This window comes from Python bivittatus, unplaced genomic scaffold (assembly GCF_059951505.1).
Source record: "Python bivittatus isolate LINGU-HERP-01145 unplaced genomic scaffold, Pbiv_v1 ctg000590_np1212, whole genome shotgun sequence".
NCBI classification, from domain to species: Eukaryota; Metazoa; Chordata; class Lepidosauria; order Squamata; family Pythonidae; genus Python; species Python bivittatus.
The window spans coordinates 22,071,116-22,098,796 of NW_028277086.1; the positions used below are offsets into that span (position 1 = coordinate 22,071,116).

General features: G+C 36.0%; 1 protein-coding gene across 3 annotated transcripts in view; it reads right to left on the minus strand.

The window, feature by feature from the left end:
• The window catches only part of VPS13B (vacuolar protein sorting 13 homolog B), a 403,839-nt gene that overhangs the window by 323,921 nt on the left and 52,237 nt on the right, over positions 1-27,681 (minus strand). For all 3 annotated transcript variants that reach the window (XM_088149087.1, XM_088149086.1, XM_088149088.1), the window contains exon 17: positions 23,636-23,817. In XM_088149087.1, the coding sequence (XP_088005213.1) occupies positions 23,636-23,817 (182 nt within the window). The remainder of the gene's footprint in view (positions 1-23,635; positions 23,818-27,681) is intronic.

The window sequence follows — 27,681 nt, forward strand, 5'->3', positions numbered from 1 at the left end:
ATATTCTCCTTCAGTTTTCCTATCACAGATTACAAAACCAAACTAGTACTGGGCAGATAAATTCTCCACCTTCCCCCCCCCCCCCCCCCCAGCAGTTCTCTCTTAGTTTGGCAACAATTTGCTTTAGAAAATCTTTGAAAGGGGAAGATAATTTCAGATGAATTCTCATTGATATTGTAGGATGTTCTTGTACATTTGAATTACAAGTGGTCAAGGCATACTTCTTTCATTATAAAATTAGTGGATAACAGTATACTATATTCTTCACTTAAATCTCAAAGAAAGACAACACATCAAGAGGGAATTCTGCCCATGGGCTTTTTCAGTAATGGTGTTACTGTCACCAATAAGGAGAATCCTGACTTTGAGAAATCATTGAAGAACTGCTCCATCCCCTGAAGCAAATTCAGAGAAATTCGCCACTAAATTTTCTGCCCAGAAATTTGATAGAGAATTTCAGAAGTTCCTTTTTGCCTAGCACCAAGCCAACCTCCTATTAATTTACATGATAATTAACTTAGGTAATGGACAGTAACGCAGAACAAATGCTCAGTCAAGAATGTTGGATCAGTAGCTTTGACAGGACTGGATAAAGGATGGATGAGCAACTGTAGTGCTCTCCTAGCTGAGACTACTGAAACATCCTCACTGGGAAGTAGAGCTAACATGCAAGTCTGCTTGAGACATACCATCATAGAACCAACTGGTACTTTATTTAAATCACTTGTATTTCTGTTGCATAGGAAACCAAAAGCTTTAGAAATATGCTTATCAGGATTAGACTTCTTTAACTGGCCACAGCTAGCATCAAGTGTACTTAGAACACAACTATGGACCTTAGCTTCTTTACAAAAGTTTTATCTCCCACTCAGTTTTATGATTTGTCAATAATACTAGAATGCTCTTTAGTTATTCCTTATTTCAAAACCCTAAGAATATTCCTTATTTCACGTTGTGTTTGCGTTTAAAGCACTAACTTAATTCTTAATTTGAAAAGGTGCAGAAGTGCAAAACCACCTTGCACTCAACATGAACAGCTGAATTCCACTGGGATTTATCTCCAACAGCCTATGCTGTTGTTTTTTTTAATGTGTTTTCAGTTTCTCTATGAAAGTAGGTATTTGTTATAAAGGGGTGGTCTTTTTCCCCCTAGGAGCATCATGAATGGAGTCACCTGCAAATAAATCCTAATTTAGAAGATCCAGCAAACAAATACATATAAAGTAACTCACCCACTCAAATTAATGAATTCTGAAGTATGCCTACTAAGATCATTTAGTAACAAAGTCTATTGCTCTTCTCTCATCTGTAACATATGCACAATGTCCACACAGAACATATTAAACTCTCCCTAAACTCAACTGAATCATACTTCATCACTACAAATGTATCCAACAAATTAAGTATCAAGCCCAGAGGCAGACTATTGGAAGGGTGGAGGAATGCAAATAAACATCAATGGCTGATATTTATTTAGTAGGCAGCAATTCAAATTCAGTTTGGAAATAATGATTGCAACATATATTGATAGCTGGAAATTACCTGAAATTCCAACTTAAAAAGCACTCATTATTGGCTGAATAAACCAGAGTTACGAGATTAAAATTAATAATGGCAAGACTGACAAGATACATGTGCAGAAAAAAATCTGAGCTATGGAAATTTTTTGTAATCTTGAATCAGTGGCATGTATGGAAGGGGCAAAGGTGATGTTGGAAATGGTGATATTATGATGTCATGACACAATGATGCAACTTATATATTTACATCAGACACATATACAAAGTAGAATCTTTTAGCGTAATGATGTCCTGACACATATTACCATTTTGACATCATTGCAATTTGTTATGCATTCTACTATCTTGAATGCAACAGAACCGAGAAACCCAGGTTCAAATCCACCCTCAGTCAAAGGAAGCTCATTGGGTTACTTTGAATCAGTCATTCTCTCTCAGGACAACTCAGAAAAATGAGTCTTGGAAGCATATCTGCTGCTTTGAGCTCTAAATGAAGGTGGTATGTAAATCTAACAAAAAAGAAAAATACTCAACTTATGCCAGCTGGAAAACTATGCACTATGGGGAAAGTATTAAACAAATTATTCTAACACAATCATGAAGGTATTTCAGTCTACTTATTTTGCCCAAGTAAGCACAAAGACAGGTTGGGGAGGAGAAAATTGATTTATGCCAAATCCTATACCTTTTACAACCCAATCGTATCCTGTTGATTATACAGCTTTATGTTGACTGCAGGATCAGTATAAGGAAAATTCCATTTATAGAGCAGAAAAATACAAATATAACACTGTCCCACATTTCTACACAAGTCCCGCCCATCCCAAAATAAATAAACAAGGACTCCAATATGTATATAAAAAACATCAAAACAGTACAAACATCCATTCTTTAGTACACATAAAAACTGAGTACATTCCACCATTAGTCCTTCAGTTGGATATGTAAAAGCAGAGCACATCAAATAAGTAAGTGAAAGGGTACTTTCTGCAATAGGGTATAATTCCTGCGACTCTTCTCCATTTCTCCACCACTCCCACTCTGAAAACTGTCTCATTTGAATTCAACAAGTTCACCACCAATTCTAACAGCTTATCACCCTGCTCCAACAGAGAAGACACAAAATCAGCATAAACCTAAATAAGTGGGTCTGCTTTCCTTTGAAATTGCAAGGATCTGAGCCCCCAGTTATGGCTACTACTGGCCAAACTCTCAAGCATAATTGTCTTGGAGGATCACAGCCAAACGCATGGAACAGACCAAACAATGAACGCACAAAGATCCAATACAATTCCCTACAGGGAGAGCAGTAAGCACACTATATACTACACCGTGTCTTATACCTTCCTATAACAGCATATCATCCTTCATCAACCTAAGGGAAGCAGTCTGATTTAGGGAAAGCAGAACAGACCTAGACCTTTCTTTCATCAAAGGAAATGACTAAGTTCAGATAAAACTCACTCATTCCTGCCAGGATTCTATGATTGAGCCAACTGCTTTACTCTGCCTAACATTAGGAACAACTCATGTGGGTATCACTCACACTTCTTTATGACTTCCTTAAACATTTCCAAGACAGAGAGGGTGTATTCCAGCATATGCCATTTTATTTACTCAATTATGAAGGTGACTGGATTTCCCAAACACCCAGTGAAGGACACTACATGCCTAGTAGCAGTAGTCAGTGCCAACCAGTGTTCCTGTGGGTTGTCAAAGTATTTCTTCCAGATAGGCTACATTATACAGTTCTATAACAAAGCCATCAGTCAGTCAATTCAATCAAAACAATATTTTTAGTACAGTGGCAGAGCCACGCTACCACCAGCTACTCCTCACACAACTGCCAAAGCACAGCTGCCTGATTGAACACAGCCATGGACGTTTCTTTTCACTCTGTTCCTGATGCTTCTCAATAAAGGATGTAACTATGTCATGGAGTTGATTGTTCGTTATTGATGTTTGCGTGAGAGATATACATTCCCTATACCTTACACCATTCTGACACAGAGGCTTCAGGATAGGACTCTGTGAGAGAAACACACATAGCTTGTCCCTTTCAGACCTCTGGTCCTGCTGTTCTTCCATTTTTTGTCCCATCAGGTTCAGTAGACTAGTATTGGGTAATATCAAATACTGCCCAGAGTCACTGGGAGTTGGGCGGCATATAAATTTAACAAACAAACAAATAATAAAATGTCCCAAAGTGTCTACCTCATATTTATCAGTCAAGTGGCTCAAAGCTTATAGTGTGGGTTCACATTCTATTTTCATCTATTACTTTGCCATGATTGTTGATGGCACTGTAAGGGGTTTTTAAGAATATGATCGTGCTTTTTTTACTGCATGTATTAATATCATCCTGCCTGATAAAAAGCAGTTTTCCTCCTTCACAGGTCTCGATTCTTATGTAGCCACCTGACAGCTCCCAGGTAAGAGAACATTGTGGACGCTGCATCCAGTTTTTCAAGCTATACAAAGCAACGGGGCTAGAAGACGAAAGACGGGGCAACAGTAATTGAGCATATCTATTTTACCCTCTAATGATTGTGCAGAGAAAAGTGGAAGCACGTTAAAGTACAACTTAACTCTTGAATTTATTCTTTTAGTTCAGCGGTCTGGGAAACATTATAATTAAATCTCTCTCTAGTCACCATAACCATAATTACTATAAACAAAGTTCAAATGAAATCTTAAGTTATAGAGGTTTGCAAACTAAAAACTAATGTTCATCAAGACAGCTGGAGAAACAATCTCAAAACTTAAGAAACTCCAGACCTCTTACAGGCTTCACATACATGGATGCTTCTGTTTCTTCCATAACCTGTTTTTGTTTTTTTCCCCCCTTCTTCATATAGAGCAATCATTTTATAGAGTGATTGTAACAGTATACCATAATATTGTTGATTGTTGTTACAAACAGGCCCTCCTAATCCAACTGCTTTGTACTTTAAGAAATGCTTGTTAAAAAATTACTTCATAAAAACAAAACATTTTCTAAGCATGAAGCAATAAAGTCAAGATTTTGGAAATTCTACAGTATTAACTTAATTATATCGGCAAGTGCATTTCATGTTAGATTTTTCATTAGAGCAAAAACATTTAAGGATTATTTTCCAGACTTAGTGAATGTTGCTGTGACACATTTGGTCAATAAAAATGGATGAAAAACAGTAGAGCTTTGAAGCAATAGCCAGAAAATGCCACTGTGGTTTACCAAGAGTAGGATGCACAAAATATTAGACCACAGTTAATGAAATTAAGCCATGTCTTAAGTTAGCAAAATGTGTGCTCTGTTACTTGTTTGGAACCTACACAACTGCCTAATCTTTGAGAACTCCTTTGCCTCCAGTAAACACTATCTTTTGCATCTCTTCATAATTAAATCAGGGGACTACCACTGTTTTGAGTTTGCATTATTTTAATGCAAAGGAACAATAAAAATGTAATCTTTTTTGTTTCTACAGACTTACGTTATATATTCATGAATTTCCCTTGAATGGATTCATGGGTATGGAGAAAAGATCAGAATGATAAAAATGAGATAAAGCAAATAATTTTATTAAAATATGCTGAAAACAGCGGAAACTAGTATTCAGCTTCACTTCACAGTATATTCTTTCAATGCGCATTGAATTTCAATTTGCTTTAATCACTTTGCCGAAAGTTTGCAATTGTCTGTTGCCACTGAATACCTTAAACTATACTTAACACTGACATTAGCTACATACAGATTCTCACATATGTATTCTGAAGCATTAAAGATCAAACAGAAAAGCTATTTCCAACTTTCTTAATTTCATAACCTTGGTAGAATTAAAATGACTTTGATTATTACTACCATAAAAGACACACTTGCTGAAATCTAAAATGCAATTTAAACCATGCATGCTGTGCTTTCAAATAGTAGATATAAATTTTATCTAAGAAAGAAGTAAATGCTGAATATTCATTTTTATTATGATCTTCACAACTTCTTAGTAAACACTGAAAGCTCTCAGCTTAGACTTTTAATTGGGGAGAACTGCACACATGAAATTAACGTATAATTATGATCCTACTTTAATCTTCTGGGAAGATGTTGCCTGCATCCTACCATCTAGCGCCTACATGTATTAACAAAAGAAGTTTTCTTGCTCCAACAGAAGTTGAAGTACCAATAAAGGTTTAGGCTTTCTTCTTATACAATATTCCATTGGGCTTGTTGGACTGGGGAGCTGGGCATAAGATTCTTCCAATTTGTTCCCATTATACTTTTGCTTCTTCCTGCCTTGAAAATACTAAATGACTGATTATTACTTAGTACTGCATTTCCTATATGCAGGATTGTGCCGAAGCAGATTCTTTTGAATTGTTCCTGGAAATTATGAGTTGGCACATAAAGGGTATTATTCCTTTGCCTGATGTAATCAAGAGACACGCACTCAACTGCTTGACTCAAGCACTCACTGTATGAACACCTTGCTACAAGTTGCTATTTAGAGAATAAGAATCCATTCCACAACTGCACGAGAGGACATTAATCTAATGTATTTTATGCCATTTCATAAACATTTATAGAACCCAACCTAATTACGTTCTAATGTGTCATAATGCAATGCTGTTTTAATACATATCATTCTGGTTCACTTAGTACATCCAAACAAACAAAATAACAAAACTTCATTATGAACCTGATTTACACAAAGGTATTTTTTCATCAGCATTCTGAGGGAGGATCTTCTATGAGCTATGACTAGAGCTTCTATGAGGCATAACATTTAAAATATCCTGCCTTGCAAGAAAGAAATACCAGTACTCATTTCAAAGGAAAGCCTAACATGACATATTTCAAAGGGAAAGAAAATTGAATCCATTTTATTCCAGTTACAAGCAAAGAAAAAAATCTAGAGGAAGTGTGTCAAAATCAATCAGCAATGGAACCTTCAATGCAATTTATCTAAAACTATATAGAGTAATATCCTTCTCAATAAAAACAAGAAAAATATGTAAAGATGGAAGAGATCATTACCCTTAAAACAAAACATTAATATCTCTATTAGCAGAGGTGTTGAATTACATGGGTCTTTAACAGAAGCTGTATTACATTCCAACTAAACATACAGCTCAGAGCCCATACCCTTATTTCCATAATCATTTTCATATGCCAAGCATACATTAATACAGTATTATCTTCAGAACGAGAAACAGACATTCCTTTAGAAATTAATTCAATACTGAAATGCATCACATTAAGTTTTTTACCCACATTTCTCTCAGGAACACTTGCAATGCAACCACTACATAGAAAACTTGTAATATTCCTTCCAAGGACTCCATTATGTCTGACAGAAAAAATCTAATGTATAGACTTACCATTACAAAGGATGCAAGTTTGTTCTATTACAAAATCATTTTTGTGAACACAGCCTTTAGCAAATTCAAAAAATCAAACAAAAATATGAAGGTGATATGCTTCAGAAATCTCATAGATAATTCTTTTCTCTAGTATTCAGGTTCATTACAATCCATATTAGCAATTATGGTAATGGAAAAACCAGTATACAAGAGAATACTGTACAGCATACAAGATAATAGATGATGGAACAGAATAGCTGCATAAGCCCTGGTTTAAGTCTCAACTGTGCTGTTATTTAGGAAGCAGGCAATGGCAAACCACTTCCAAAAACCTTGCCAAGAAAACTTCAGGGACTTGTCCAGGCAGTCGCCAGAAGTCAAGACTGACTCGAAGGCACCAAAAAAAAAGAAAAAATGGCAACCTGTTTATTAACAGAAAAGTTATTTCAATTTCAAAAACAAGATGTCTTCCACATGTACAATGTGAGTACAAAAATACCAGCTGATACAATAGCACTAACACTTATGTAAACTACTGTACATATTTTTCCCACTTAGAGATGTGATATCAATATTATTAAAAAGGGAAAGCAAAATACATAGGATTTTATTTTTTGTATTAAGTATTATGAATTAGAGATGTACTGCACTTCAATAGCAGTAAAGTGCGTCAAAGTGCATAGGGATGAGAACGTAACACTTTCAACAACTTCGTAAAGCAGCCACATTTTACAGCCCATTACACAGCTGTGTTTTACAGCTCCCACATGAGACTGAGAAAAGATGCACATAGCCTTAGTGGAAATTTGTTTTTCTGGTGACCCATTTTCATATTATAAGTACATGCAATTAATGCTGAATCAAGGAGGCCATGAAATTTACAGCCTGATCTAAATGCCACTAAACAAGTTACAATAAATTGAGTAAGATTTCTGAAAAACTAGTATTTATTCCAAATACTTATTCTTTAGAACCGGTATTTATCACATGAACCTACAGTTCTTTCAGCTTTTCAACTCCACTGAAGTCAACAATTCTGTTCAATTAAAGCAGATTCTTTTTTGCATAAGAGAAAAACAGCAATATATGTGCATTTTATGTAACACTGACATTGTTCCAAGCCCTGTAATCTAAATAAATTAGTACTATCCCATTGTCCTGCCATTTTAAAACACATGTGTGAGATCCATCCTTCCAAAAAGAAGTGTTGAGAAGGAGATAATAGAAACAATGAGAAATCAATTGCTGCTGTTCCTCCTAGTCACCACATAATATGTGGACAAACATAGTATGTGGACAAGAGTTGCTGGGATTCAGGAGGCACATAAATTTATTATTGTTGGTTGCACAGTCAGCCAGATGTTTAGACTGGATTTGGCACTTTTAATCCACCTATTGAGTCCTTCCCAAGGACCTGGGATGAGCAGATGTTGTTTGATGGTGTTAAAGGTATCCTCACAAGATGTAAGCTGTCCAAGTAAAGCTGCCTTTTGCAATTGACTGATGGTGATTTTGTCAATGCCGATGGTGTTCAAGTGATGCTCCAGATGTTTTGGGATTGCACCCAAGGCACCTATTACTATTGGTGCTATCTTTGTTTTATTTTGCCATAGGTGTTCTATTTGCAGGTCTTTATATTTTCTGATTTTCTCCAGTTCTTTCTCTTCTATTCTGCTGTCTCCAGGTATTGCAATATCCACTATTTTGTCTTTCTTATCAACAATTGTTAAGTCTGGGGTATCATGTGGCAGGTACTGGTCTGTTTGAATTCTAAAGTCCAAGAGCACTTTAGCTTCTTCATGTTCTATTACTTTGTGGTTCCACCAGTTCTTGCTTGCAGGCAAATGGTATTTCTTGCAGATATTCCAATGCACCATTGTTGGTACTTTGTCATGCTGTTATTTGTAGTCAGTCTGTGAGATCTTCTTGCAGCAGCTAACTAGGTGGTCCACTGTTTCTTCAGATTTTTTGCAGAGGTGGCATTTGCCATCTATTGCTGTCTTCTCAATTCTGGCTTTATATGCATTTGTTCTTAAGGCTTGGTCTTATGCAGCCAGAATTAGCCCCTCTGTCTCTTTCTTCAACTTTCCTGCTCTTAGCCATTGACAGGTCTTGTTGTTATCTGCTTTGCGTGCTAGTTTTTTTGTGTATTGGCCATGTAATACATTGCCTTGCCATGTCTCTTTTCTATTCTTCATTTTCTCTTTCTTCTAGGCCAGTTTAGTTCCTTTGGTAGTCAGTAAGCCTTCATGGTATACTAGCTTCGGTGCATCTTCTTCACTGTCCTTCAGAGATTCTTTCAATGCCCTTTTTTCTTCTTCAACTGTGTGATGTACTTGCAACATTCCACGCCCACCTATGCTCCTTGGTAAGTAGAGTCTGTCAACGTTGCTGTGTGGATGAAGGGCATGATTCATTGTCATTATTTTTCTGATGATGATGATGATGATGATGATGATGATTTTACTACTACTACTACTACTACTACTACTACTACTATTTGAAATATAGCTTAACCCTGCTATAGGACATAAAATCTCAGACAAAATTAAAACTGGAAATTAAAGAGAGAAAGAAAAAACACTCACAGCACAATCTGAAGCCAAAAGCAGGGTCAGATTTCCTTGTTGTATGGCTAAATAAAATATCAGCTGAAACTATACATCTCTTGCATGTTGTGAATGGCTGAAGATCAGCTGATAACACAGCACTGTGAAGAGATATATAGCCATGGCAAGTGCCTACATAAAAGCATTATTAGAAATACTGGATATAAACCAAATAAATTTAAAAAATTAATTACTTATAGTTGGAGCTTTACTGTAAAAGCGGTAGTAAGATTTTGTGCAGAAATTGAATGTTTAGTATGTATGGCAATATAGTGGCTATTTCATAAAAATTAACATTGAGCATCTTGAGAAAGAATTCTATTTCTGAAAAAAAAACTAGGTTTTTTTAATATTTATGTCTTAGTATGCAGAAAAACAGAAAGCTACAACAAAAACAAACAGAAAAAGAAAAAATACAAAAACACACATTACATTTTAAAAATAATAATTCAACACTATTTTTGAACAAATAATCAAACCTTGATCATATGGAATAATATTAATCAGCCTTTCTATTACACTGGAAAGAGCAAACTTACATGATCAAACCAAAATTGTAGACCTGGGAAAATAATGTCATTCCAACTTTGAAGAGGATTTTTCCCCCTATACCTCATCCAATACATCCAATTATTTCATATAGTGTTAAGTTCCAGACATTTGGTATATATTTCTAAACTAGAGTCACATGTTTAAATTCTACTGATCTCTGTAACTCTTTATTAACAAGCTTATGGATAATAAATCAATAAAGGGCAATAATGGCACAAACCCATACCATATAAGTAGGTTCTACCTCACTCCTTTTACATTTCTGTATAATAAGGTTGCCAATCAACGTTTTAAAAACATTCTTAGGGTGTCCAATAAACATGAAAATATTTGTTGAAATATGTAATATTTAAAATGTTTAACCAGTAAATAACTAATATGGATAATTCTTTCTTGCAAATAACTAATGTCCACTTTTATATTATTTTAATTATTTTTTAAAAATTTAACTAACTAAAGAAACCTGTAACATAATATAGTGTAACTCCGAAAGTGACAAATAAAAAAATGAGGAAAAGGTGGAGATGCTAAAAGAAATATGAAGTGAGTTAGATGATAAGGTAGAGATGAAAAATGAATTATTGGAAAGGCATGAGGACTGACACCAAATGTGAAGAAGAGGCCATCCTGTTTGGTAATGCGTATTAGTAAGAATATGCACTAAGCAGAAACTAGAAAGAAGAACAAGAGAAAGTCATAGTTATCAATTTGAGGAATACCAGTGGAAAATAATACATTTTGTCTATAAATTATATAGGATCCAAAAGCATGAAGGATTGATCCTCAGATAGGATATAACTAAAAGTAAAATCACAGATAAAACTTTATAGAAGATTAAAATATAATATAAATTTAATATAATTAAATTATATTATTTATATAATATAATATAATACAAATGCATAAAATGTATGTATGTAGGTAGGTAGGTATTCCCTTTGTGGTATGATGATGATAGAGTAATTGAATATCCAAAAATCTGGTCACATTATTATTATATCCTAAAACTACACAAAACATATTATTTTGTACCATTTTCTCTGATATATTCCAAGTAAATGGTTTTAATTATTCCCCAATCCAAGCAAATCAGAGAGCAAACCCATGAAAAGGATCATATACAAAAACTGATAATACCTGAAAGCTTCCCACTACCTCACTCTATTTCTGCCACAAAAAGATTCAGCCACTGCAAAATCAGGTAACCAACTGCACCATAAAATATCCTTATAAATGAAAGGCCTATGTAAGAAAAATATGTCTTATGTTTTATGAACTATTACTTACCCTCACATTCAGATCTAGTGTCTGGCTTTGTTTCAGAGAAAATTCATCTACATACTGTACTACATTGCTTACAGGCACAACTCAGTCATGCAACAGCTATTGCACAGCTCATATATCAAATATAAATTGCATTCAAGGCTGTACATCCCAGATTACATACCCCCAAGTCTTCCATTCTGTTTAAAGAAATGCTAAGAGAATTCGTACTGTGCCGCACTGCTGTCACATGACTTTTCTTGGAAAGCAATCATACAACTTAAAAATCTGTTTCCAGTGTGTATGTAAAGCAATGAAGAAGAAAACACGACTGCGTACGTCAACTTTACCAAACCTAGTGCTGCTAATTCTGTTAGAACTACAACTCCCAGAATGCCCAGCCAATGGTCCAACAGATTTTTATTTTATTTATGTGCAAATTTATATCTTACCCTTCTGATGTTGACACATCATATGCAGAAGACACCAGGCTTGGGAGGGTACTGAATATAAGAACAAATCATTGTCATCGACATCAATACTAAAGCATTCCAAGTAGCATTAAACAGCCTTTAGCAAAGCTAATGAAACATGAGTTCAAAAAAAAAAAAAGTCCTAGCCAAATGTTCCAATACTACAACAGAACTAGCATAAAACTCAAAAGAATAAATAAAATAGAAATAAGTAAAAATAAAGGATGGGAATAAAAGATATGAGTCACGACAGCTAAAAAGTCATCTTTCAATAAAAATAATGGACTCTTATATGCCCTCTCTATCCCTCTCTCTTAGCTGACAATCAAATATGGCTATATAAGGACAGACCCCTAAAACAACCTTGTAAAAAGCCACTAGCCTGGGAGCTTGTAGATGGCAAGAATCATCTCCAGGCACAAAAATATTTGTAAGTTGGAGGATAAGTTATTCTCCTCTCCATTCTGGGCTTCCGTGAATCAAACAGAAGCTACATTGGGCAAGTTTGGCTAATAAATGTTTTTATGTAAAAAAAATGGAATATACAAAATTATATACTAGATTCCAGAATAAAATAAATGGCTTTCATTTTCTATCAAAGAAGTAAATGTCCATATCTCATTTCTTCTCCTAACACTAATAATTTATTAGTGTTAATGCACTTCCATATTTTGATAACCCAATCCTATTTACAAGTTATTTAAAAATATTTCCAGTGGTTGGACAAGATAATATTTGCATTAACCAGCAAATTATCAGAAGTTTGGGCATTTACAATTCCAACTTAACCAATACAAAGTCTACATCTACATATTTAATTCCTATAATTTTGTACAACAAATACTTTGAATATTTTTATATTGCAGCTAATAGAAGAAAGAAGTCAACCCATTAAGGATGTAACCTTACTCATAGCATATTTTAAGATCTGTACATATGTATTTTTTTTTTAAGTCCATGTTATTATTAGATATTTTTGAAAGCATTTCAGAAATAATACAAATAGAGGCATGCCAACTTCCAGGGCAGGTATGGCAAACTGAAGATGGCTCTGCAAAAGCAGAGCCAATGACCAAGGCAAAGACCAAGGAACTGGTGAGTAGACCAGTTCCTTGGAACCTCTCCGGATAAGTACAGACAGGAGATCGCCCATATGTGCTCCGGATGGCTGCTCCTCACAAGGAGACCACAGGACAGTGGTTTTCTGTGGGTTTGAGCACCGGGAGATGACGGATTAGCCATCTTGCTCGCAACCGCAGCAGAGACTTTTAAAGGACAGTAAATTTCCAAACGTCACTTTTGAATCACTTTTGGAAATTGCTCTGTAACTATTTCTAAGCTATCAGAGATCTTCGGACCGACAAGTTTGAAAATACCACATGAATCTACCTTCAATCCTGAACAAAAATTTTTTTAAAAAAATTAATCATAAGCTTAAGAATTTAAAGAATCTGAAATTACAGCAAAAAGCTGTTTAAGATTTTGATCTCAGAAAGTTATAAAAGGACTAAGGGTCCAGATAAAATTTTACAGTAAGATTTTGGAATTTTTACAGTACCTTTTACAGTAAGATTTTGGAATTAAATATAAAGAACAAACAGCTTCTCGTGGGAAATAGATTCTGTTTTGATTTTTACAAGACAAAACAAAGATAAGCGATTTCATTATTTCAAAAACTGGACACTAGAGGACTGAAGTTTTTAAGATAGAATAAAGATTTACAAACCTGTAAATGTTGCAAAGTGTTTTAACAATGAAAATACTGAAGGAGACTTTTGAAGAATGGAATCAGAAGATAGTAGCCACAATATCAACAATGTCAGCAACGATGACTGCTTCTATGGACAGACTATGTCCAAAAGATATTATTGAAGAAATGACAGATGTAGAACAAATTTTAGCTGACAAGATAAAGATGGTATCGAAAGTGGATTTACAACTGACAGGCCAAGAGAATAACTTAGAAAAGGATATTTCATGGGATCTACAAAAGAAACTGGCTGAGGTTTTAAAATTTAAAAGGGAAATACAAATGACAAACCAAGAGAGTGACCTGGATAACTTTTTCCTACTGGATTTACAAAAGAGGCTTGTTAAAGCCTTGAAGAACTCTGTCCAATTGGACAAAGAAGAAATGAGGAGAAATCAACTCCTATGACAATATTTGAATGAAGTAAAGATTAAGACTGTTAGAAGTAAAAGAAATGAATATAAAGTTGGTTTATTTGATCAAGGTTAAAACAAGATACATTGTTACTTCTGGACTTCCTGCTGACTGAAAATATGATGTTTTATGGATTCTTTTATAGATAAGAGATTGGATATGGGATGAAGAGAGCTTTTGTAGCCTTAGAGGGGGCGAAGAGTCACTAAATTTGTTAATACTTATTGTGATAAAGGTTGGAAGTCACTTCTTTATATATTTTTATTTTTTTATATTTTTTCTTCTTTCCCTTTCTTTTTTCTTGCACTTTTTACTCCTTTCTATTCTCTTTTCTTTATTTAAATCTAGTTTGTATTAGATTTTATTATTATAATCAAAATTCTTAATAATATATAAATATATACATATACATATACATGGGACATGGGAGGAAGTTCAAGTGGAGGAAATACCATGGCAAGACAAGCCCCTGCATGGGATGTACCATTGACAGATAGCTGAGATGGCTGACATTGGGAAATCAGTGGCTGGAAAGGGCTGGACTAAAAGACAGCACTGAGGCACTGATCATAGCAGCACAAGAACAGGCACTAAGCACCAGATCCATAGAAGTAGGGATCTACCACACTAGACAGAACCCAAGGTGCAGGTTGTGCAAAGAGGCCTCAGAGACAGTCCAACACATAGTGGCAAGGTGTAAGATGCAGGCAGGAACAGTATATACTGAACAAGTAGCTGGCACTGTGTACGGGAACATTTGCACTGTGTATGGGCTAAACCCCTCCCAAGTCCAGATGGGAGATTCCACAGAAGATCGTGGAGAATAACAGGGATAAGATCCTGTGGGACTTCCAGACCCAGACAGACAGGCAGGTACTGGCCAATCAACCAGACATCGTAGTAGTAGACAAAGACCAGAAGACAGCGGTAGTGATAGATGTAGCAGTGCCAAGTGACAGCAACATCAGGAAGAAGGAGCATGAGAAGCTGGAGAAGTACCAGGGCCTGAAGGAAGAAATAGAGAGGATATAGAAAGTAAAGGCCAAAGTGGTCCCAGTGGTGGTAGGAGCACTCGGGGCCGTGACTCCTAAGCTGGGAGAATGGTTCCAACAGATCCCAGGAACAACATCAGAGCTCTCTGTCCAGAAGAGTGCAGTGCTAGGAACAGCTAAGATACTGCGCAGAACCCTCAAACTCCCAGGCCTCTGGTAGAGGACCCGAGATTGAGGAAGACACATACCACCCATAGGGGTGAGACGGGAATTTATAAATACAAATAGAGAAATCCCGCATCAGATACAGATATATGGAAGTGGTGAAATAAAATATGGGCAGATGAGCAATACAACTGAAATTCATTAAACTAATATATTCTAATACATCATTAGAAGCTTATAATATTGGAAGATATTTCATATCTATTTTTTAATCAAAACCCATATGTCCTTTCTGAATTTTAAGCTGATTAACACAGCTCAAATCATTAGAAATAAACTGTAGATAGTAAATAACATATTAAATCAATACTGTAAATTATATATGAAATTAAGCTAAAACCAAAATTTTGGATATAGCAGGATTCCATGTATAAGATTGTAGTCCAAGAATGATTTCCAGTTAGAATTAAATTCTATGTCAGATTTACTTTTTAAATACAAAATTATTCTAGACATTGAGACATATTCCCACAATTTAGTTAGCTATTCTCCAAAGAGGGAATCAGAGATCTTTTCCATAAAAGGCATATAGAATTCTGGTAGCGATTAACATACATAATGCCAATTCAGTATACATTATTCAGTGAAATTTATGTATACGTAATGATTGCAATATTGCAGCACTCAACAGAATCCTGCACATTGTCCAAGAAGATGCCTATGCAGAAAGGTTTAACCAGGGTCAAGCACAGTCATCTCACCACATCATAACTCTTGACCTTAGCAGTACACAAACTGCTGCTATGCATTATAGCCAGAACATTTGTCTGTCAAGTTATTAACCTTGCAGCATTCAATGATTCTGTTACTCCACAAATGTCCAGATAAGTAACTCTGCCTACGGCAAGTAAGAATAGAATAAAATAGAAAGGGTTTTGGAAAGAGCAGATGTGTAATCTTTCATATCCAGCCCACCCATTTGTGCTCTTTTTTCAACCTATAATTTAGGGAGGTGAAAACTTCAACAAGCAAGTCAGAATACTTAGCTTTCACAGAGGACTTTGTCTCAATCACAGATATCAGAAGGGACAGTTAACCCTCAGGTAAATAGTTTGCATGGCATGGGGAGGGTTACTTTAGCCCCAAACAAACACAATTCTGCTTAAGATTTAATCTATTCCGTCAGGGTTAATTGGGTGGATTAATTAATTCAGGTTTGAAATCTGTGTGACATCTTATCCTTCATGACAAAGTCTTGCCACACTACAAAATCCCTGGAAGAACAGTGGCATATCTAATCCTAAAACGTTACAGAATAGGAGCAAAAGGTACACTACAATTCACTGTTGGAAGTGTGTGGCCTTTTCTCTGAAGGAAAAATGCTCAAGACTGCATTTGCTTTATAGGGCACCCAGGCAAGAGAACTCTTGGCAATCGAAACATAAAGCAATGATACTGATGTTTGGTCTTGTTTCCTTTTTCTGTGAGGCATCATGCAATTCAACCTAAGTAACACAAAATAATCATTCATCTTTTCATTTCAGGTAATGAAAGGATGGGATTAAGAGCATGAGAAAACTTTGTTCCGGGGTGGTGGAAAGAACAGCTGAGCCAGGTTGTCTTTAAAACTCTACTGCCAATACTTGCAACACCACCCTTTGAAACTCTTTCAGGTGTCATTATACGTCTTGGTTCAAGACTAGAGTGCGTGTTTTTTGTACAGATTTGCAAGAAAATTGCAGGCTGCCATTGTCTTCCTACAGTCATTTTAAATCACATGCAGGTTTTTCAACTGATTAATTAAATTATTTACATCTGACTTTTCTGTAGTCCTAGGTGTACAAGTCCAATAGCTAAAGTAGCTACATTTTCAGTTGGGTGGGGGTCAAGAACAAAGAAAGGTAACCAGACTCTTTTTAGTTACTATGCTCAGCCACAAATAAGTTAACTATCAAGTTAACTCAACTAACTTACTCATGGCACAGCAACATGTAAGAACAGCATTGAACTCATTAGTCCCTAAAATGATACCTTAAATAGTACTGCATGTAGTTTAAAATCTAACGCAGGGTGCCCAAAGTAAGTGTCAGCCTTGGATATATCACGTGGAACACACATTCCAACCCAGAGGATTGGAAGGAAATGATTAAAACTCAACAACCTGCATTACGACTCAGCTCAGAAATGTGCATGTTGTTTTTTTGGGGGGGGAGGAAGAAAAGGGTGGAGGAACAGCAGACTTCAGAGGCATTAAAACAGCAAATCCCTATATTTTCAGTTTTTTTCCTAACTGGTTAAAGAACTATGTAGCAAATCCAAAACCCTTTTTATATGCACACCTGGGAAGAATTCTGAATTCTGTTACTTTCCTCAACATTACCCTGATGTGGTTTTGACCAGATGTTTAAATGTTACAACATGTACTTTTCTTCTTTTCTTCCAAGGCAAAAGAAAAATAAGAGGAATATTTGACTTCACTCCACAAGAGACCTATTTAATAGTTTGGTGGTTATGTAAGTAAAGGTAGCTTGGCTAAGTCAATGTTGACGACATACAGAACAACATGATCCTAATGAGTTGGAAAATATTGGCTCTCCTGAGATTTAACCAGATGCTACTGCACTGAGAAAGCTACTGTATTATTGAATTTCATTTTTGTGAGGTAAAATTTATTATTCAACCATTACGGTATTCCACATGAAGTCTTCCATAAAATAGGTTTGCAGTTACTTTCTGGAAAATAGGTTTTATTTTCACTTTAATACATCATTTACATGAAGGGTCCAAATGCCTATTTGATCACCTTAAAGCAGATAAATTAGAGGGCTGCAAGCAATTTTGTTTAAAACCCCCACACAGAGATTAATAGAATTGGACTGTCAACTAAATTACAAATTACTTAAGTGCAACAGGGAAAATGCACTCTCAAGGTTCAGTTTCTAGAGAAAATAAAACTCTGCAACTGCATTAATATTTTCCTGGCATACCAATCAGAATGCAGCCAAACTTTAAATTTACTACAAAGAATTGCATTAGGAAAACTCTCAAAGAGGAGATAAACACAGCCCAGAGTCAGTCTGGAGCTGGGTGGTACCTAAATTGAATAAATTTAATTAAATGAACATTATTAATGTAATTCTTCAATTAAAAACTGGGGCAGTGTTGTCTCTTACTCTTTTAATTCTTGAACGGTATACTTTAGAAAGAAAAAAGGTGTGATAAACAGAGGTCTAGAAACACATGCATTGGACAAGTATGAACAAGCTGGAGTTGGCTGTGATCATCTCTTATTGGAAAACAAAAGGTTTTTTTGCTGAACAATGTGTAAAGCAAGTTTTAAACTGTTTAGCTAAGATTTCTTTTCAAGACATCCAAATGTCCATCTTTGTAAATTATGCCACAAGCATATTTATTAATGCCAGTCAAAATACAATATATAACATATAACGAATTAAGTGTTGTAAAGAAACAGGAACTTGGTTACAGGCACACTCACTATTCTACAGTTAATTTGTTTAAATAATCTGTTATTTACTTAGGTAAACCAATGAATTCAGTTTTTTCCCCAAATATACTCTTAAAATACATGCTTGATTATTAGAGCATATATGGAAATAAGTAATTCTTCTAAGACTGGCAATACCCTTTTCACTGCATTTACAGTATTACTATTTCTGAAGCACTGACACGCCAGTGATCCAACTAGCGTTTCTAGATTTTCAATATTCCCTATTTTCAAATAAGACCATTATGAAGAATTTATCTAATCTTTCTGATTCTTTTTCACTTTCAATGTGCATGCCATTTTAAAATGAAATCTAATAGATATTCACTGAGTTTTACATTAAATACGCTATAGAGAATACGCTTGTGGAGTCCCTGGAGTTCTCTGAGCTTGGTTCTTTTCTTGCAAACATTTCATTACCTGGCTAGGTAACATTTTCAGTGCTAGAATGGGATGGGGTTTGCTCTGTTTATATACTGTGGCATGCCCTGCCAGTGTTGGTGGGGGTGGGGGTTTTGTTTTGTTCCTCTGGTAGTTCTTTGATTAGGGTATTGTTCACTGCTTGAGTGTGTGCCTGGTGGTAACCTCTGCTTATCTGGGTGATGATTGCCGGTGAGGAGATGTTCTGGTCTTTTGTTTTCTTTTCTATTGTCTCTTTTGAATAGTGTGTAGATGCTGTTTATGTGTCTGTTGATTCCTGCCTTGTCTGAATACCAAGCTTCCAAGAATTCCCTTGCATTTTTGGATTTAGCTTGGTCTAAAATGCTGACCGTTTCCCAGTTAAAGCTATGATTAAGTCTGTCCATGTGTTGTGAGATTAAGGAGTTTTCATCATGTCTTCTGACTGCTAGTTGGTGTTCATGGATGCGCTCTGCCAGCCTTCTGTCTGTCCTACCTAGTGTTTGCTGCAGTCCTTACACTGTAAGTTGTAGATGACTCCTGTTTTTTCTTCTTGTGCTACTGGGTCTTTTGGTTTACTTAAGGTATTTTGGAGGGCTTTAGTTGGTTTGTGTGCTACGGAGATGCTATGTGGTTGTAATAGTCTGTTGGTGGTTTCTGAGATGTTTCTGATGTATGGCAGTGTGATCCTTTTTGTAGCTTGTGTTGGTTGTGTTGTAGTAGGTTGAGTGGTCAGGCACTTTTTGATAAAGTTGCGTGGATATCCATTTTGTTGGAAGATGTTGTATAGGCGGTCTGTTTCCCTTTTCTGCTGTTCTGGGTTGATGCAATGCGTTTGTGCTCACATGAATAATGTTCTTACACAGCTCCTCTTGTGGGAGGTTGGGTTGTTACTTTGGTAATGGAGTACTTGATTAGTGTGGGTTGTCTTCCGATAAACTTGGGTTTCTAATTTACTGTTGTTTCCTCTGCTGATAAGGATATCCAGGAAGGGTAGCGTGTTGTTGTTTTCTTCCTCTCTGGTGAATTTTATTCCTTTGAAGATGTTGATAGTTTCATGTGTCTTCTCTAGTTGTTCCTTTTTTTATTATAACAAAGGTGTCATCTACATACCGGATCCATACTTTAGGTTGTATGTGTGGAAGTGCTATAGCTTCTAGGCATTGCATTTTGAACAAAAAACAAACCCCACCCCCACGAACACTGGCAGGGCGTGCCACAGAATATAAACAGAGAGCAAACCCCATCCCATTCTAGCACTGAAGATGTTACCTAGCCAGGTAACGAAACATTTGCAAGAAAAGAACCAAGCTCAGAGAACCCCAAGGACTCCACAGTTCAACCCTGAGCTACACATATTCTATTGAGAATACGCTTGATATGGCAAGAAGTGGATTTCAGACTGTCAGGCAAAATATAGCAATGCAACAGGATTAACTCTTTAAAACTGATTTTCCTTAAACTCTGCCACAAAATGATAGCCTTAAAAATCACCTTAAGTTATCCAATGAGATTAATGTAGATATGGCAATTTTCTTTCTCCTAATATTTGCAAACTCCAATCACAGAAAAAAGAACCAGCAGAAATCAAGTGGTATCAAGTTTTTTTGTAAACCTTAATGTATATTTTCTAATACATGTCTTTTCTATAAAGGGACCAGCTGGCTGTAGAAATTTGCTGGAATGGAAAAGGACTGAGAAGTTTGGGGAAGTAAGCAGTATACCGTGACAAAGGTCCTTTTTCAATCCTTCACTTGCACCTTTATAAGCTGATCAAATTTGGAAAGGCATAGCAACAAACTCACAATTCCAGATTTAGAGTTATCAATAAATGAAAGTTGAAGCAAGCCTAGATTCAAATACACATTTCAAATTGCAGTTACAATGGGGATTCTTGAAAAAAAATTAACCCAGTTACACGGTATGGATTTAGACATTTAGCTAAATTGGCCTAACTAAATCCTGATGCAGTGCTACATCTGAATCAGGCCAGATTCTGCTGCTTAAACCTGAAGTCCAATCCATCTTGTCACAGTAAGAAATGCTCTTACATTAGAATGAAATTATACAGATATATATTTTAAACCTGTATTTTGCTTTGATTTTTCCCCAATACCAGCACAAGTTGAAGGCACATTTAAAAAACGCAGGCATGAACATCTTACAATGCAAAGCTATTCTTATTATTTCCTTTGAGGAAACTAGGGAAAGTACTTACAGTCCTATAAACTTTTTCTCCTTCTAATCAACCCAACCTATAAACATTTATAATTATGCAACTAATTAAAAATATATAATATTGAATAATAAATTATTAAATAATAAACATTCAAGTTATATACATATTTTTATACATTTCTCTTCTGCTTTGTACATTGCTATTCTGTACAGAATTTTTGATTGCTTTTACTTACCTAACATGGAATAAGTTTCAAGATTTCCTTTTTTTCAATTGGTGGCTTACCAATGTTTGCTGCAAATGTGTGAAAACTGTGTCCAATACTATATAAATAATATTGTACAGCCCTAACCGTATACTAGGTTAGACTGGTAGAAGACTGTCTTTAGGTCCCTATATTCAATTCACTTTAAAAACAACTAGATTCTTACAGTATTTCCGTAATAGTGTTTCCAGCAAGACTGCCTTAAAAAGCCACTGAACAAACAGCATGTACTAAATATGAGCTCTTATTTTCAATAAAAAGTACCTTACTGGAACTGTTAAAATGGTTTGTTAGCCACTAGATATTTATCACCACCAACTGTCCATTGTAACAATCTTCTAATTATGACATAGAGACAAGTTCTATTTCCAACAATAAATAATATTTAGGCAGCTATTAATTCTCTATAAGCTATAAGAAGAAACTCCTAACCTTTTTTCAAAATGAAGTATGATTCCTTAGCTAGTAATGCTTTGCATTTTATGAATTACCATTTTTCAAAAACCTTGATTTTGAGTACATAACTGATATATATAGAAGAACAAATCCATTAACTGACATCTTCCAAGCATCAACCATGGCTAATTTTAAAGATGTAGTTTAAGAATTTGTACATGCCATCTTAAAATTTAATCTGAATAATAGAACACCCACCCGTTACATCAAGCCTAATTTTAAAATATTTTTGGTTCTTCTGTAATGTCATACCCAGTGAAGGGTTCCAATGAACTTAAAAACTTGTACTCCCTTTTGTGTCATTTTAGTTGATTCTAGTAAATGTTTTCTTTATCCTATAAATGTTTTCTCAACTATGTATCAGTGTGGTTCTATTAGTCTTTATTATATTGTTTGCCTTGAGAAGAAAGATCAAGTTAACACCAACCCCTCCCTCCCTCCCTCCCTTCGTTAGCTTTTATACCACTTCAGTCTTAACCAACTCTAAACTGTTTATAGGCCAACAAATATACATAACACTAAATAATACAGGGAACAACAATACAGGTAGTCCTCAACTTACAACCACAATTGGGACTGGTAACTTCCATCGCTAAGTAATGCGGTTAAGTGAGTTGTACCTAATTTTATGACCTTTTTTGCCACAGTCATTAAGTGAATCATGCAGTTGTTAAGCAAATCCGACTTCCCCCATCGACTTTGCTTGTCAGAAGTCCCCTGGGAAGGTTGCAAACAGCGATCATGTGACCCCAGGATGCTGCAACCATTGTAAATACATGCCGGTTGCCAAGCACCCAAATTTTGATCACGTGATCATGGGTATACTGCAACAGTCATAAGTGTGAGTCACTTTTTCAGTGCTATCATAAGTTCAAATGGTCGTTAAGGAATGGTCATAAGTCAAGGACTACCTGTAATGAAATATATCATTTTATAATAACCTTTTTTCTTCTGATTTGGCAGATAAATAAATAATCTTCCTACCATATAATATCTATGGCACTACATCTCACTCAAGACAAATAATTCAAGCTTCCAAAGTTTTCTAAAATAACTAGATCTTGTCATGTTTTTGAAAGAGCCTAATGAGCAAGCCATTCTTGCCTCTGGGGTATTCTGTTCCATAGAGAGGGGTCCCTACAGAGGCGATGTAATGCAATGGGTTATATTATATGTGAACAATTTCAGCAGATGATAGCCTGGCTAATCTTGTACCAAGTTTGGAAGCTAAGAAAGATTGGGCTTGGTTACTACTTGAAAAGGAATGCTGACTATAACCTAGAGGGGAAAATTTAAAAATCACAGAAGACAATAGCAAATCACTTCCCTCTTGCTTCCAAATAAACTACAGTGTCCACAAAGTCACCAGTAATCAAACTAACATTGAAAGACATCTCATATTATATGTGCACAAGCCATTACACTTGTTCAGCAAACCATGATTAGAAATCTCAGCTAAGCACTATGTGTGAACATAAATTCATAAAGGAATCGCCAATGAGCTACATTTAACAATCCCCATTATTAAATATATGACCTTCTTCCCACCCCCTTTAGCACTTGTTCCAGAAACAAGGAATCTCCTATATGCAGTAACTTAAATCAAAATCAATACATTTTATTGAACAGTTTTACATATACATAAACTTAGTTTATTTTAGATCACATCAGAAATTTTTAAAAAACTATACCTGAACTTTAAACATAAGAATGAATGAATGATACACAATGCATAAAAATGTTGTCATTTCAGTACCTGATATTTGGAAGACTTCATTCATTAAAATTTCATTCACTAATGATGAACTAGAATTTCCAGTATAAGCCCAACTCTGCCAAATAGTTTGCATTAGAAAGTTCTGAGCTCTTGTAGCCTGAATTGTCAAATTTGGAAGTTCAAATATACATTCATTCACTGCAATATTAGATCGCTTAGACCTAGAAAATAAAAAAGGGTGGGAGAAAGTAGAAATGAATAGTATTATTATCAAAACCTATATATACTCAGATAAAAGTACAAATTCAGCACAGGTACCAATCTAATAAATCACCAATTCTTATGATCTCAGGATGCAATATTATATTAAATTCCATATGGTCCTGTAATACATTATAAATTAAATGCCTAAATTGTAAAACAAATTAGGAATTAGGGACTATTGTAGAAAAGAAATCATGGGAAAATCATAAAACAGAAAGCCGATACAGGAAAGTGGTCAACAGACAGAGCTACAAAGCAGGAACTACCTGGCTTAAATGTTGCCTCAGTCATATAACCTTAGAAAAACCACTACCTCTCTCAGAAATATGAAGGGAAATGGTATAGCATTTTTCAAAGATTACAGCTAGAACATGGCTATTAAGTGCTGTGAACATCTGAAAGTGTTATGCTAATTTTAATTATAATACTACTACATTTGAACAAAGTGAAATATAAGATCTGAACCCACACAATATCTCTACTGCAATAACTTGAATATTTAGTCATGTTTTATTACATAAAATAGCTTCTTCTGATGTTAATAGTCAACTTATTAATTTACTATTAATTAACTAACTAAAGTAGCTAGGTGACTCTTCCACTCATTAAAGCTGAAGCTGGAACAGCTTCTGTATTATTTGAAGGGAAGAGGTGCAACCCATTGTTTTCAAAGACTGTACCATAACATTATTGGGGTAGAGGGGGGAGAATTCTGCCCTTATTCAAAAAATAACTTGTTCCTTGGCTTGATACAGCTTAACAAAGTGTTTTAAAAGCTTCTTAAACTAAGTGTAAGCACTATTTCTGAATGAGAATATGGTTCAGTCTTTAAGCAAAGGGACAAGTGTAACTAAGCCATGCAGGTCTATAGCCTATGGAACACAAGCTATGTATAACTCTAGAAATAACCCATCCCTTTAAAATCAACATTTCTTTGTGATTGAAAGAACATAGAAGTGAACAGCTGGCTCCACAGGTTTATACCAAGTCCCAAAATGTAAGAGTGGAACCTGCCAAGAATTTCTTAAAATTATTTTTTTATTACTTATATCCTGTATAGTAAAATAAGTTGATTTTTTCCAACGTAAGACCAGTGAACCTGCTACTATAAACCTGTGACTAAAGGATGGCCAGGGGATGAAGGGTGGAGGGCTGTTAAAGAATATAAAGAAAAGCCTTGGTATTTTCAAACTGGCTGTTATGCACTTCAACATGGTCAGTTATTCTTAAACAAAGAAGTACAGGTAGTCCTCACTTAACGACCATTCGTTTAATGATGGTTCAAAGTTACAACGGCCTCGGAAAGGGTGCTTTATGGCCCATAAAACACTTCTGGCTGCCGTAAAATGTTGCATCCCCCCCAGGGTCACATGGCTACATTTCAGGCGCTTCGCAACCGGCTCACATTTATGACTGGTTACCAAGCACCCCATGATCATGTGATCGCCATTTGCAATCTTCTCTGTTGGCTTCCCCATTGGAAGTCGGCAGGAAAGGTTGCAAACAGAGGGGACACAGCAGTGTGCAGGAATGGAGCTCAAATCCTGAAGATCTGAGCTCTGTTCCTCCAGCCCCACCAAGGATTTCCCCTCTGTTTGCAGACATTTGAGCTCCATTCCTTCCCATCGCCAAGGGTTTCCCCTCCCCACTCAGTGGTGGGTAGGAATGGAACTCAAATCTTCAGCATTTGAGCTCCATTCCTTCCCACCGCAGAGGGTTTCCCCTCCCCGCTCAGCGGTGTGAAGGAATGGAGCTCAAATCTTCAGGAAGAAGTTTTGAGCTCCATTCCTCCAGCCCCAGGAAGGATTTCTCCTCCATCCACAGAGGGAAAGGCAAATCCTTTGGCGGGCTTTAGGAATGTTTGAGAGCGAAAGGGCTGCCTGCCAGGAGGATTTCAGCTCTACACGGCGCTGAAACCATCTGGCAGGCAGCCTCTTCACTCTCAAAGAGCTGCCTGCTGGGAGGATTCAGCTCCGCACTGAGCTGAAATCCTTCACCAGACCCCTACCCTCCTGGTTTTCCAGCTTGCATGGGGCGATAAGAGTTGTAATCAATCCTGGGGGTGGCTGACACGCTGGTGTCACTCGTGAGTTATTCGCCAATTCTATCATTCTTGGAATTTATTATTTTTAAATTGTATTTTAATAGATTTTATCCCTTTGTAAACCATCCAGAATCATTTTTCAACAAGATAGGCAGTAACAAATTTGATATATGAATAAATAAAAATATTTGTCAATATCAAATGCAGCTCTGGGGGGAGAATATTCCAAAGGACGGGGGCAACAGCAGAGAAGGCTCTCCTCCTGGGCCCCGCCAGCTGACATTCTCTCGCTGATGGGGTCCGCAACATGCCCTCTCTGCCTGACCGGGTGGGATGGGTTGATGTAATGCAGGTGAGACGGTCCCTCAAGTAACCTGGACCCATGCCATGTAAGTCTTTAAAGGTGATAACCAACACCTTGAATTGGACCCAGAAGCAAACTGACACCCAATGCAGCTCCCGCAGCAAAGGTGTTATATGTGCCATCCTAGGAGCACCCAAGATTGTTTGCATGGCCGCATTTTGAACCAGCTGTAGTTTCCGGATATTCTTCAAGAATAGCCCCATGTGGAGCGCATTGCAGCAGTCTAACTGAGAGATGACCAGGGCATGAGTGACTGACCAGAGAGCCTCCCAATCCAGGAAGGGGCGTAACTGGCACACCAAACGAAGGTGGGTGAACGCCCTCCTGACCATGACTGCCACCTGCTCCTCAAGGACCCCCAGATTATGCACCAGGTCTGTCTGGGGCAGTGCAACCCCATCCAAAATCAAAGAGGGTAAATTCCCAGATATAGGAGTACGTATCTCTTAATGGTATTATTTCATCCAGGCAATGAAGTATTCTAATCAAATTCTTCAAATACAATTTAGAAGTCCAAATGTTACAGTAATATATACTGGATACATAATGTTTGAAAATATTTTTAAATAAAAAAGAAAGAAAGCTACTTTGCAGATTTATCTAAGAAATAAAGCTGAGATTTTCAATCGGTAATTCGAAACATACTACTAGGGGAATTCTATAAGAGTTCATAAAATATCTTTGTTTTTAAAAACTATGGTCTGTTGTATATATAGAACATGTGCATCATCAGATGTATATACTTTAAGCAACTCTGCAATGTGAAATCTCAAAACCCAGATAAAGCAGGTGGTATAATTTAAAAAAATAAAGTGCACATTCAAGTTTAATGACATTATCAAGTTATTCTCCAGGACTAGCGTCCATGACTTTAATGAAGCTCTCAGTCTGCATGCTGATTTGGATTTAGTTCAAATGCTATTTGATGTATTTCATCTGGCGTTTTATTCACTATATACTACATTTAGTAATGTGGCTGTAATATTCATTTATTCCTACTTCATTATCCTCAAACTTTTTGCTTTAGCTTAAATTAATGTTATTATAAAAAATAAAATAAAAATGTTGGAAATTTAATTCAGTTCAATCACAGCAAGAGGCTGAAGAATACAGCTTGATATAAAGAGTTTATTTAATGCATTTCCATACCAAACTGCATTCATACATTTTAACTTAATTATATTTTGTCTCACTGTACGAAACATCGTAATTTTAAAATACCAATGTGTATTTTGAGTACATATTCCAAGGCATATACATATTTTGAGTATACCTTCTACGATAGCTAAGTGGACAGATTAAACTATATGTATAATCTCTGTTTAATATGATCTCCATAACCAGAGAAATATGTAGATAATGGACACAGCAGGATGCATAGATCTCCATTGAGCGGCCTAATGTCCTTGTCTT